Source organism: Haliotis rubra, unplaced genomic scaffold (genome assembly GCF_003918875.1).
Source record: "Haliotis rubra isolate DU_JTF1 unplaced genomic scaffold, ASM391887v1 Scf30, whole genome shotgun sequence".
Classification (NCBI taxonomy): Eukaryota; Metazoa; Mollusca; class Gastropoda; order Lepetellida; family Haliotidae; genus Haliotis; species Haliotis rubra.
The window spans coordinates 2,953,763-2,968,390 of NW_025766969.1; the positions used below are offsets into that span (position 1 = coordinate 2,953,763).

General features: G+C 36.7%; 1 protein-coding gene across 1 annotated transcript in view; it reads left to right on the top strand.

The window, feature by feature from the left end:
- LOC124282601 overlaps window positions 1–14,628 on the top strand; it is a 45,349-nt gene extending 30,721 nt beyond the window's left edge. Inside the window, 3 exon segments of the mRNA XM_046718623.1 lie at window positions 792–913; window positions 6,095–6,215; window positions 6,943–14,628. Of these exon segments, the coding sequence (XP_046574579.1) occupies window positions 792–913; window positions 6,095–6,215; window positions 6,943–7,496 (797 nt within the window). The 3' untranslated portion in view covers window positions 7,497–14,628.

Below are 14,628 nucleotides of genomic sequence, written 5' to 3' on the forward strand. Positions count from 1 at the left end.
CAGACAGGGTTGGGACTGATTCTCAGAAATAACCTTACTGAAAGATTCAGTCAGGATAGGTCATCATGCTTATTGTAGGTGGTGGGCCTCCAGACACAGAGATAACTGCCTTGCTGGTTGGAGAAATTAGAATAGGTCCACAGTCACCCATTCTTGTCAAAGGTGTCAGAGAAGGGATCTCTAGAAATAGTTGTATCTGTTTGAATGGGGATTCCAGGTCAAAATAAGTCCAGGATCCTCATGCTTGTCATACATTATTGGTGAAGGGGCTGGAAGAGACGATAGAACTTTCTTTAAATAATTCTCAAATGTACAATCCTGAATTGAGCTGCGTAGCTAATTCTTGTTGTAGGAGTCAGCTAAGATAAGGAAAAAATTTCAGAATCGTGACTTGGCTGTATTTATCTGTCTGATGTCGACAGGATTAGAGTTCTCATGCTCTCAGTTACTGTTTTATCTCTTTAATCATGTCATTGCCTGATATGTGGGTTGAATTGATTTCAAACCCTTTTGGAAATGTTACGTGTTACTTCTATTCAGTTTAGATATAATCTTGATAGGTCAGAGCCATACAGGGCTATCTTTGCCTCAGTTGAACGTGTTATTAGCAGTGGACAGATTTCCTTATGTGGAGATCTAACAAATCACCAGGGTAATAATTATATTACATGCTCGGAATATGTTGGAAAAACCTGTTTTACCCATTTTGACAGTAAGCATGTCTAATACGACTGCCATTAACTTTATAAACTATTGTTTTATGTTTAAGTTGTTGTGTTGTGGTTTTCCAGATGACAATCCAGAGCGAGAATACACGATGGTAACAGCCCGTGAATCTCTCGCCAGTATGACTGCAAGAAATGCCCTCAATCCTTATGAGACTGTCCCTGAAACTGAGAATATGTATGCTACGGTAAGACTTGTCCCTACACATACCAAGTGCTGTCATAATCACCATGGGGGCGGTGGGGTGGCCTAGTGGTTAAAGCATTCGCTCGTCACGCCGAAGATCTGGGTTCGATTCCCTACATGGGTACATTGTGTGAAGCACATTTCTGGTGTCCCTCACTGTGATATTGCTGTAATATTGCTAAAAGTGGCACAAAACCCAACTCACTCACTCACTGTAAGACTAAGCACTTTATCACAAAATTATTATTTTCTGATAAGTGAATATTCTCATTTTTATTATATGGAGCTTTTGGATTTTTTGTTGTTGTCAAAGCAGGAAGTGAATATTTTTTAAACATGCTATGAATGAATTGCAACTCTTTTGCATTTTGACCCATATATTGTGTTTGGTTTAATAGGAAATAAATTCTTTTTTAAAAAATGATAGTGAAACAGGCAACATTTGAGGAAATAGCAACAGTTGAATACAATGTACATCCAGGGCATGAATAGTGTGCGTAAGGATAGCACATTCAGCTTGAAGCAGTATCATCAGATTACATAACATCTCACCTTGTTATCATATCTGTCTGATAAAACTTTACAAGTTGGAGAGATTCATTCAGAGTAGGCACAGGAACCTAGTGCTTGTCGCTGGTGTTGTTGGAGAGCCTTCAGGAAGTACATTGATTCTCTGGAAATAAAACATTTCTTGCTGGAATGATTAGTAGTTAGAATTGGTCCACAGTCCTTCATGTTTGTCATTGAATTGTTGTTGGAAGGCCAGCAGACAGGGTTGGGACTGATTCTCAGAAATAACCTTACTGAAAAATTCAGTCAGGATAGAGTCATCATGCTTATTGTAGATGGTGGGCCTCATGCCCAGACACAGTGAGATAGCTGCTGCCTTGCTGGTTGGAGAAATTAGAATAGGTCCACAGTCCTTCATGTTTGTCATTGGTGTTGTTGGAGAATGGCCAGCAGACAGGGTTGGGACTGATTCTCAGATATAACCTTACTGAAAGATTCAGTCAGGATAGGCCCTCATGCTTATTGTAGATGGTGGGCCTCCAGCTGACAGAGAGATAGCTGCCTTGCTGGTTGGAGAAATTAGAATAGGTCCACAGTCACCCAATTCTTGTTAAAGGTGTCAGAGAAGGGATCTCTAGAAATTGTTGTATCTGTTTGAATGGGATCCCAGGTCAAAATAAGTCCAGGATCCTCATGCTTGTCATACATTATTGGTGAAGGGGCTGGAAGAGATCGATAGAACTTTCTTTAAATAATTCTCACCAAATGGGCCAATCCTGAATTGAGCTGCATTATCTCATTCTTGTTGTGGGAGTCCAGCTAAGATAAGGCCAAAATTTTAGAATCGTGACTTGGCTGTATTTATCCATCTGATGTCGACAGGATAAAAGTTCTCATGCTCTCAGTTACTGTTTTATCTCTTTAATCATGTCATTGCCTGATATGTGGGTTGAATTGATTTCCAAACCTTTTGGAAATGTTAGTGTTACTTCTATTCAGTTTAGATATAATCTTGATAGGTCAAGAGCCATACAGGGCTATCTTTGCCTCAGTTGAACGTGTTATTAGCAGTGGACAGATTTCCTTATGTGGAGATCACCAGGGTAATAATTATATTACATCTTTCGGAATATGTTGGAGAAACCTGTTTTACCCATTTTGACAGTAAGCATGTCTAATCGACTACCATTAACTTTATAAACTATTGTTTTATGTTTAAGTTGTTGTGTGTTGTGGTTTCAGATGACAATCCAGGCGAGAATACACGATGGTAACAGCCGTGAATCTCGCCAGTATGACTCACGCAAGAAATGCCCTCAATCCTTATGAGACTGTCCCTGAACTGAGAATATGTATGCTACGGTAAGACTTGTCCCTACACATACCAAGTGCTGTCATAATCACCATGGGGGCGGTGGGGTGGCCTAGTGGTTAAAGCATTAGCTCGTCACGCCGAAGATCTGGGTTCGATTCCTACATGGGTACAATGAGTGAAGCACATTTCTGGTGTCCCTCACTGTGATGTTGCTGTAATATTGCTAAAAGTGGCACAAAACCCAACTCACTCACTGTAAGACTAAGCACTTTATCACAAAATTATTATTTTCTGATAAGTGAATATTCTCATTTTATTATATGGAGCTTTTAGATTTTTGTTGTTGTCAAGCAGGAAGTGAATATTTTTGAACATGCTATAAATGAATTGCAACTCTTTTGCATTTTGACCCATATATTGTGTTTGGTTTAATAGGAAATACATTCTTTTTTAAAAAATGATAGTGAAACAGGCAACATTTGAGGAAATAGCAACAGTTGAATACAATGTACATCCAGGGCATGAATAGTGTGCGTAAGGATAGCACATTCAGCTTGAAGCAGTATCATTAGATTACATAACATCTCATCCTGTTATCATATCTGTCTGATAACAGGCTGTTATCCAGCCGAAGTCTGATAGCGGAGAATCGAACTGTACCTTGTAGTTGGTCTTCCGGTCTACCAGTCATCAGGCTTGCTTCACCTAAGATCTTTAATCAAGCTGAAAGTATCATATAGGTCATATCTGTTATATCTGTTTATATAGTTTAACTGTAAATCATTTGATAAGGGTTAATTATGTATTTGAAACCTCTGAGTTACAGTACAACCAGAAATTATTGAGAATTTAAGATTGTAATTTTTATATTTTTTTTCACTCATTACTCACGTATTAAATGTGAATATTAGCAGAACATAACTCAGATTCAAAGACAGGTGAACAGTTAGTATTTTGTCAAGTCACCATGGGGGCAGCAATGCAGGCTTCAATGTGGCGGGGCATACTACTGATCAAAGAAGTTAGAAAGTCGTGGTCCATGCTGTCCCAATATCGGACCACCTCTTCTTTCATTTCAGCAATATTTGTCAGATTTTTCTTATTGACACTTTCCTTCATAAGTCCCCAAACATTTTCTATTGGATTTAGGTCAGGGCTATAGCTTGGCCAATCTAATAATGTCATATTTTGGGTCGAAACCAGGCCTGTGAATGCTTTGAGCGATGTTTGGGTCGTTGTCCTGCTGGAAAATCCAAACATTTCCATAGAACACGTGAGCAGATGGAAGTAAATGTCCCTCGAGAATATCTGTGTACCGCTCACTGTTCATATTCCTTCAAATACACAGAGGGGCGTTGCCCCTAACACAGATATGCCACCCACCGCGTTAAATTTCGGACTGTACTTTGGAAGCTGATACAAAGGTTTTCAGTTTGTTTGGTCCAGAATTTCAGTGTATTAGGAAACAGCCACACAGAACTTTCATCTGAGAAAATCACATTGTCCCAGTTAAAATTTCTATGCTGTAAGCACCAGTTCAACCTTAAGCTCCTTTTGTTCAGGTTTCATGATGGGTGATGGAATTCCTCGACTTTTCTGCCAACCCATTGCATGCAGCTCAGTTCTAATTGTCTCCTTACAGACAGCCACAGTTCCTCTATCAATCATATCCAGCCTTAAGTTTTCTAAACTCCTTCGTTTGTTTTTAGAAACAAGAATACCAAGCTGCCTCCTGTCACCGACAGTCAATTTTCTGGGCCTACCTGCGCCTCCCTGGTGCTCAATGCCATATCCATTTGCAATATTTTTTCAAAACACGATAAACAGTGGACAAAGGGATGCCTGTTCTGCTTGAAATCACTTTAGCTGATCTGATGTCCTTGTTATAATACTCTAAAATCAACTTCCTCTTCTCTAAATCATCCATACTGAGGATCACTGAAAATGTCGTCTGCTAGCAAGTAAACAAAGGGGGATAACTCTTCACAAACTAATGAAAAAGGATTAACGGAGTTGTCTCTCTTGAATGAAACCAAGCACTTGATAGCTGGTCAAGGTTGTTTATACTAGAAATCAAATTAAACATATTCCTAAAATTCTCAATAATTTCTGGTCATAAGTCCCTATGTACAAATTGGAATATGTTAAGATCCGTTGACTAGATTCTTTTCATGTTTTGGTTCATCACAGTATAAGAAAGGTCCCAGTCAGGTTGGGTGACCTTGACCTTCATTTCAAGGTCACAAGGGGACTTTTAACGTTTTACTCTTGTCAGCAAGATATCTCAAGAACCGTTCACTAGATTTTCTTCATATTCAACACCAAGCTTTATCTAGGGAAGGCGCAGGGCCCAGTCTATTTTGGTGACCTTCACATAATTTTCAAGATCATGACGACACTTTGAAGATTTCAGCATGTAAACCTGCATGTTATGCTTGTCAGCGAGATACCTCAAGAACCATTCATTGGATTTTCTTCATATTTAACGCCAAGCTTAATCCAGGGAAGGCACAGGGCCCAGTTGATTTGGTGACCTTCACTTAATTTTCAAGGTCACAGCGACACTTTGAAGATTTCAGTATGTAAACCTGCATGTAAAGATGGTCAGCGAGATATCTCAAGAACCATTCACTGGACTTTCTTCATATTTGATACCAAAGTGCAAGGCCCAGTCAATTTTTGTGTCCTTCACTTAATTTTCAAGGTCATAAAGACACTTTGAAGATTTCAGCATGTTAAATTGCATGTTAACATAGCCAGCAAGATATCGCAAAAACCATTCACTAGATTTTTTTCATATTTGACACCAAGCTTCATCTAATGAAGGCTCAGGGCCCAGTCAATTTTGGTGACTTTTACGTAATTTTCAAGGTAACTGCGGCACTTTGAAGATTTCAGCATGTTAACCTGAATTCACTGGATTTTCTTCATAGATTTTCAAGACTTCCCTTGAATGTTTTTCAATAAGCAATTTATTTAGTACCTCTTTTGCATATTTCATACACTACGACATTCATGTCCAAATCAAAGTCAAACTTGAAAATATTTGTGTTTGAACAACTAAAGAGCAAGATATCAAGAGAGGTTGACTGGTCATGTTTTTGTTGACATTTAACTTCATCTTAAACTTTCATTACTTTTTAAGTTTGATTTGATCACCTTAGTGACAATAAACCATTGTGACCAGACTATGTCTCAACTTTTCTCTTTAGAACAGAGTCTGAGTCTCCTAGCTGACAGAAAACCAATATTTCATTGCTCACTGTAGCGTTGCTGCCAAACACTTGTGCATACAGTAATCCAAACCTATACCCTAGTCAGTCTATTGATGATGGTCAAATGATCTGATGTGTTTAGGTTGATGGTGGATCTGGCGATGGCGTGGTGCAGAGGAAGCCGGCACCAGAAGCACAAGCAGTGGCCAATCAAGCTGCCCAGAGACTGAGCTCTGTCAGTGAAACCTATGCTGAGATTGACGGTATGTCTGTACATCCTTATTTCTTATGCAAGCTTCAGTTCATCAAGTATTTATCATCTTTTATCCAACTAAGGAATGTGAACCTACAATCAGGAAATTCTTTCTTTCAGTCATAAATGGTTCTATATCACTCACTATGAAATCATTCAGCAATAGTTTTGTACTAGTCATGTCATTAATCCTGTTGGTTTTAATGAAGGATGAGTGACCTGAGTTCAGTTGTGAATCCTGTTATTTTCAAATTATGTAAATTTATTTATATGAATTTTAACAATGAATTTGAAAACATACAAAACATCAGGATGCTTAGTTGTCTGGAATTGTTGCTATTGCAGTCTTGTAGAGTAAGATAAAATAAGTCATGTCTATGTTGCATGATTTTTCATTCTCTTATGTATCTACCCGTGAAGATCCGGTTAGAACTGGTCTTCAGTAACCCACGCTTGTCGTAATAGGAGACTTATGGGTTCAGGTGATCAGGCTTGCTGACTTGGTTGATTCATGTCATTGTATCCCAATTATGTAGATCGATGCTCATGCTGTTGATCACTGGATTGTCTGGTCCAGACTCGATTATTAACAGACTGCCTCCATATAGCTGGAATATTGCTGAGTGTGGTGTGAACCAACCAACCAGTCTTATCTTATGACTAAAACAAACACCAAATCTTAATGAATAGATCAATTTTTATTATATTTGTGATGACACCTTCATGTCCAAACTCAGGTAACTACGCCACTGCAGCAGCTCCTGCTCCACCATCCCTCGACTCCCTGCACATGATGACCAAACAACAGGACGACCGGCGCCATCTGGCCAGCCCAGAAGATTCAGGGATATCAGGGAGCTCTAACGACTATGCTATCGTTGACAAGCGGTCCAGTTTCTCCCCAAGTGCGACACGACTGCCGGAAATACCAAACTCTCCAGTCCTACCGACAGTGGCACCAGTTGCCAATGGCAATGCAGAGGGAGCATCGAACGGTGTGACACTTGACCCTAACTATCAGACTGTTAAAGACTGTATCACTTATATTGACGAGAATGATCCGAATTATGAAAGTGTTGAAGAGGCAAAAGCAAAACAACCATCTAAAAGAGACAGGCGTCATGTGTACGAAGAAGTGAGTCCGACAAATCCCAATGCACCGGGGTTCGAAGCTGCTAGTGAGGTGCGTGAACGAGTGTTACAAGGCCACATGTATGAAGATATTCACGAACTGAAAGAGCAACAGCGAAAAAGTAAGCGTAGGCCTGCTGGGGGGAGTGAGAAGAGTTGATGGAATGGCCTTGATACATCGGTCAACCAGCAAGTGAATATGACACTCCCCCAGAAAATGGTCTCAGTGACCATATGCAAGATACTACTTCATACTGCTAACCAAACTTTTGTGAGCTGGTTGGACTTGATATGAAACACTTTGATTTGTGCTAAGGAGCAAGAATGAAATAGAAAGTGCTCAAAGTGAAGCTACGGTTCCAAAATTACAATGGCAAAACTGAAATAACACATATTTTGACCTAACATTCCAAGTAGGAATTCAAATTATAAGGAGACGGGCTGAAGAGCCGAAAAGGGAGGTTAAAAGAAGAGCTTCATAATAAAGTTGGAAGGAGAACCAAAAGATGGCATTGGCCACCAAATGGAGAAATGAATCTACATATCACGTACTGACTGTTGTTCTCTAACACAGAGTTTTGTTCCATTATGTGCTCATTAATTCTCGTTTAAACATATAATTGGAAAGGTTCATCCTACAATATGTTACGTTGTGCAATTTTAAAGTTGTTGATGGAGAAATAATTCCAAGACTTGTTTAGGTTGAAATATTTGTTGACTGTGATGAAATCACAAACTAGTTATGTTTTATTCTTAGTTCGCATTTTAAATGATCGGAAAGTTTGATATGTGATATGATTACACATTTTACAGAAGAATTATGATATCTCCAAAACAAGAAATCCAACTGATTTTTGCATTTTAGAGACTAAACAACTTACAATAAGAATCTTTCTGTTAACATTGTCAATGTAGTATATCAAGTTCAAACCATACATTTGTTTGCTTAAGCTTACAAGTTTCAAAATGGCAGCTTCCTAACTTGCTTATGTTACCATGGTTACACAGGTATAGTGTCGTCACCACAATGTATGTATATATATATGTGTGTGTGTATATGATAAATATTCAGATATCAAATGTGCTCAGAGGTCGAGAATGTCCTATTAATTTTATCTTCATGGATATTCTGTAGATGATAATCAGCTTTAGCTGATATTCTTTAGCGCTTCTTCTAATTAGACCGGCTACGATATATTGGAGAAGTATGTTGTATCTAAAAGGAAAAGTTTACCGATATATCCAAACATTATTACACGATGTTGCCACAACATCAAGTATTACAGTCATCATTATTATGAGCTTGTATAAAACAGACATATTATTGAAAAGGAAAAAGAGAAAAGTAATTGTCTTTTAAGGTTTATACAAGAATTAATTAGCAATTAAAATGTTTTTTATCAACTGTTCAAATTCTAAATTCCTATTTTTAAAATGGTAATAAGCAGTATATTCTTATACTTACGCCATGTTACCAGAAATGCAGTTAGTTCTTTCTGTAACTGTATGTATTGGTTATTAATGCGAACTATGATCAGTATTGCTTACATTGTGATACATTGTACCTTTTTTTTAAAAAAATATATGTAATTTTAGAAAGTCTGTAAGATAAACACAGTTCAAGATCATTCTGAAATGAAGTTCTACATCGATCAAGGTCACAGAAATATGAATGTACGATTAGATATTAGAGACAAATAACTGACCAGATGATCATGGACATGTTTGCCTTTCATGCTGTTTAAGAAATCATTTAAATTAAAATATAATCCACCACATACTTAGTTATTATTGGAACAATATGTTTTCTGATGATTCAGTTTAGAAAAAAACACAACAGACTTCAGAAAACGTGATGTTATCATGATATTAATTTAAAGTTTTGATTTTTGTAAATAATGACAAAATATCTTATTTATGATTTGGAATCCTAGTGCTAATGACAGTTATTTATCAAATATGATTTGAATATTTATTGCATGAGGAACAGAGTCAGTTGTCAAAATGTTATTTTCCTTTTCTACAGTGTTGGTATAGGTGAAATAAGGTTAACTGTGTCAACAAGAGGATAAATATACAGTGATGTACTATCTTCACATCATTCCAGAGTCGTCCTAGAGTTGTAGCTCATGTTGTCCAAAGGTCACGTTGTGTTGATGAAATCACGTGCTCAAAATAATGAAAACACCAGACTTGTTTTTCCTTTTTCATGTTGTTTGCATGAACATTAAATATTCATGAATGACGATGCTCAACATCTATCCATGTTATCTCATAGTAATGTGCAGAATATGTGTCTCCATGCTGAATATAGGCCTTGTTCATTGGTTATTGTCATCACATCACCTTGTCTACGCAATGATGCAGTTGATTTTGATTTGGTGCTCAATTATTTCTCTTCTAGGTTTCAATTCACACTTGTAACAGTGGTTGGAGTTTGGAATATTCTTTTGATGAGATCTATCAGATTATGTGCCATTTTGTGTAGATGTTTGACTTCTGTTTGAGGATTTGGACAGATGTTATTCAGTGAAGGGTTGTAGGAGTTGCATCAGGCTCGATTTAGTGCTCTGTTACTTGCGCTGGTTCAACCCAATATTACTAAGTGCAACCTAGTTATTAGACTAACTTGCACTAGGTGCAAGTCAATTTTTGAGTAGGTATACTTCTGAATAAAACATCTAAATAATTGCATTTACATATTGCAATAAAAGCAGTGCAACTGGAATTTTAGGTTTTTATCTTAGGTTGCACCTGGTGCAATAAGGTTAACATCTCTTAAATCGAGCCCTGATTGCTTGTTGTCTTATATGTAATGTCAAGGGAGCTGTAAGAATGTGTTTTTTGATATCAAATTTTCACTTTATCTTCTTTCATCCTTTAAGATTTTACTCAAAGTATCTTTTGTATTTTGGGGGTTCTGGAAAGTCCAGTGCAACATGATAAGGATATTTAAATACTAACAAAATGAAGTTTGTAGTGTCTTGCATAATAGGTGCCCTGGAAGGAAATAGAGAATTGGTCAAAAGCATATCAGTAGTGTCATAGAGGGGTCTTATGTATGATAATGTGTCTGGAACAAATAACAATTTCAGGAATAGAAGAACAGCAAAGAAAATGATGATATAGATAACGCACTGTGACAATACAAGGGCATATGGTTATAGCAAGTGAAACACAGAAAAATGCCCAATTTGTTCAGAAAACCCTCTGAATATGATAGGAAATCCCAGTCTGCTAGGTAGGTGATAATGACCTATATTCACTGTGGAGAGCCTCTGTTGTATGTACTTAAACTACACGTATACTTGTTGTACTGTGATGTCATATTGTCCTGGTGAATACGTGGATGTGTAGATATGTATTATTTGTTATCACGCTTTTTCTTCTTCTGTATCCAGAACCATAGCAACTTACAGTGAAACATCCTCTGACTTTCACTTACAATGCTTATCCCATCTGAAGCTGTGGCTTATTGCTTCACCACCGTTCTGTGGGTCTTCCATTAAGGTTGTTTAGTTTTATCTAGTGGGATTCTTCAGGCTTACGTAGTAGGGTTCTACAAGCATTTGTAGTGGGGTTCTTATGGATCATCTTCGAGGATTCCTTTGCCCATCAAGTCGAGGTGTTTAGGCCCATCTAGTTGAGGTTTTTAGGCCCATCTAGTCGAGGTTTTTAGGCCCATCTAGTTGAGGTTTTTAGGCCCATCTAGTAGGATTCCCTCTTCCCTACAAATTGGGATCTCTAGGTCCACTTACTGGGGATCTTTATTCTCATTAAGTTGGTATCTTTTGGCCCATCTATTAGGTTTTATCAGGCCCATATTAAAAGGGATCTTTGGGGACATAGACTAGCTATTAGAGTCTTCTGGACCATCTGTAGAAATTTTCAGATCCGTCTCCGTGCCATCATAGTTTAGTTTATTCAGGTCAGTCCAGTGGGATTCTGTAGTGTTTAAAGATGGAACTTGATTAGACGGATGTTACTTGTATAACTGGGTTATTCATGGACATCTGATCTTAATGTAAAGAGGCTTTGTCCATAGGCAGCCCAACCAGTGTTGAATCCTGCTGCTGGATAGCATATGATTGAGAGGCTGTATTAGAAGTGTTAAAGAAGTTTAATGACATTTTTTTTCAATTCAGTATTTTATGAACACTTTCATATTCAAATATTTATTTTCAAAGATAGTACAAGAAGGTTTTTGAATGGCATTTGGAAGAGAAATGTATGGATGTCACCTTCTTTGTTATGAACAAAACTGTTCCTCACAATAAAGATGTTGACATCCATAAAATTCTCTTCTTCACAGTACAAAAAATTAATCTTTGTTTCTTTGTCTGAACTTGTTATCAGTAAATTCTCTTTTATATGAATATAGGTGAAAGAAGCAGCTGGGCTTAGTGGTTACCATTTCCAGCCCAGACTTAGTATATTAAAAGGTATGTTAATAAGCTTATACCAGTTCAGAAAGATCTCTATTATATTACCGAAGAAGAAACAACATTTGTGATTTACTCACCTGTTTCATTGTCATTACTAAATCAAGGATCAGAATAAAGTGAGTGGATTCCGTTATATAACATATATATGTATCAGCAAAGGAATATGACAAAGAGAAATTTGGTATTATTTTATGAGCTGTACAAGTTTTAACAGCTTACTAAAGTAATATTTTATTTTTTGTGTATAGAGATAATGAAATTTTGTCAAGTCATTTTTAGATATTTTGCCTGATGACAGTATATTGCTAATTATGTCAGTTTGTGGATGAGTTGATATTTGATAATATGTTAGGTTGTAATAAAATGTTGACAAATATTTCATTTTCCCAACAACTGTCCAGAGTGATTGTTCAAATTCCATGCTCTGTTTACAGGGTTAAATAGATAAATGTGTGACTCTTTTCAGTTTTATTGAAACCCTTACCGTATCATTTTTAATGGAATTTGCTCAAAGGTGCTAATTTTTGCATTGGATTTTAACCTTTTGATAAAACTTTTTGTTTAATAATGTTTTATGTCACAAGGACTGGTTCCTTGATAATGTTTAGCTGGAAACCTATCAAGTGATCTCAACACATTTGATAGCCAGTGGGAAGGATTTGTTGCTGTTGGCTTTGGTGGTTTAGTCAATAACAGACCCTAGTGCATAGTTCAATCAGCAAGTATAGATGAGTGGTAGAGGACAGGTTTGTGGAGGACAGTATGATGCTTATGTTTTATTACTTGATTTATGAAGGATTTGTTCAGCCCCAGTATCTTTGATTTTCATTATTTTAATGTGTAAAATGGAGATTTATCAGTTTACTACAAAAGACAGTTAATTCTGTGCAGGTCTGTGTGACAAATACAAGGGACATAACTCTATATATAAAGCATAGGATCAGCTTGGGTGCAAATAGGCCTCTTATTGGCACACGTAGCCCTTAAACTATAAAACCATAGGATCAGCTCAGGCTGATTAATTAGGAGGAAATAATGTCAAATTTTACATCACATCCCCGAAAATAATTTATTTGTATTAAATAATATTACCACGTTAAAACAAAAACTGTAATGTGATATTTTTCCTTTCATTCTTTATCCAACCAATTGAAAAATATTGGCCAAGGTTAGATACCATTTTCTGTGCGTATAAGCTTTTTCAGTAATACTGCCGTTGATTAATTACTACATAAGGGACCGTTCATAAGTTATGGCAAAGGTGGGGTGATGATGATTTTATTCAGAAGCATGTACGATGTGAATGACCCTCCCCTAAAGTTACACGTACAAAGTAAGTGATCCCCCCTTGCATATCATGTACAAAATCAATGACCCTCTCCCCCTTCCAATATTTGTTGAGCATAATGTAGTATTTTTATGTACAAAATTGCTGAACCCCCTTTCCTCCCCAGAACAAAATGGGTGACCCCCTTAAAATCATCATCACCCCCCTAGCCATAAATTATGAATGGTCCCTAACCAAGTACAGACTTATAATGTCTATGAATATAAGTCATAGATATATTATAAGTCATGCACATATAAATTCTATATGTTTTCTTATAAATTAAAATTGATTATCAAATGTAAGTGATTGATTGTATGCAACTTCATGAGGTCTGAATTACCATTATAACATGCTTAAAACTGACATTAGACTTAGATGTAACACCTTCTCATATTCTAGGCCTAGTTCCCAACACGCTGGTGCCAAGTATTTGGGTGCAAAACAAATACCAAAGATTAAATGTAGACTAATTAATGCTTCCTTTAGCATAGCTAACACTTCCAAGTTGTTAATTTTTAATTCATCTTTAATCATTTTTATGATAGGTGTAAATTTTACTTTCTCATTGTATGTGCATTTTGTAAACTATTGCATTACTTATTTTATAACAATGCTCATGACGGATGTTAAACATTTTAGTTGTTATAGATTATTCAAGCCAACAAGTAAACAGTGGAAAGAGTTTATCTATCACATGGACCTATATGAAACTTACATATCATAATCTTTATAGTTAACAAAGATATTGTAGGAGATGTTTCTTATTTTTACTTTTGTCAATAATTATGACTATGTTGATGTTTTTATCTAATGATTACAAAAGAGAAGGATATGGCTACTCTTTGAGACATTTATTTTACACCCTGTCTTCAAGATCAAGGAAATCAACAACTGAGGATGTTATGTGTTGTGATACTGGTGAAATTGAACGCTTGTTCCTTGTTCAAAAGAAGAACTAATTTTGGTTGTTGTGATTTACATCATAGTTTTGATCAAACTAATTCTTATTCCACAACATTCTTCTATGGTCTGTTATAATCTGAATTACTAACCCACTTTCTCTTTAGAGCGCTGTCATGTCTGTCAGGGATATTCCGTTGTAAACTTACACAAGTCCTTTTTGGCTTTATGGACTGACAGGTAAAACAAATGAATTCGTACATTAACATAACAATAAATATATTTATTGTATCACAGAAACCTTGGAAATATCACAAATGCAAAATCATATTTATTTCCTCTTTCTGCTTTCTTAGAACTTGAAGTCTGATTTTTAGATGATTACTTCTGGACTTTTGGAAGATGTTTACCAACTTGGAGAGCAGGTTTTCTTTAACGTGTTTGCAATTGAACACAGTTCTGTTTCTAGATCCTAGTCATGAGAAGCTGCTTCTGCCTGTATTTAAAGCCAGCTGCCTGCCCTGTGTGTGCACTGCAGGCAATGACACTGTCACCTGATATCTCACTCTCTGTTGTGTCCTGTTCTTGTATCAGCAATGATAAACTCACAATCAGAA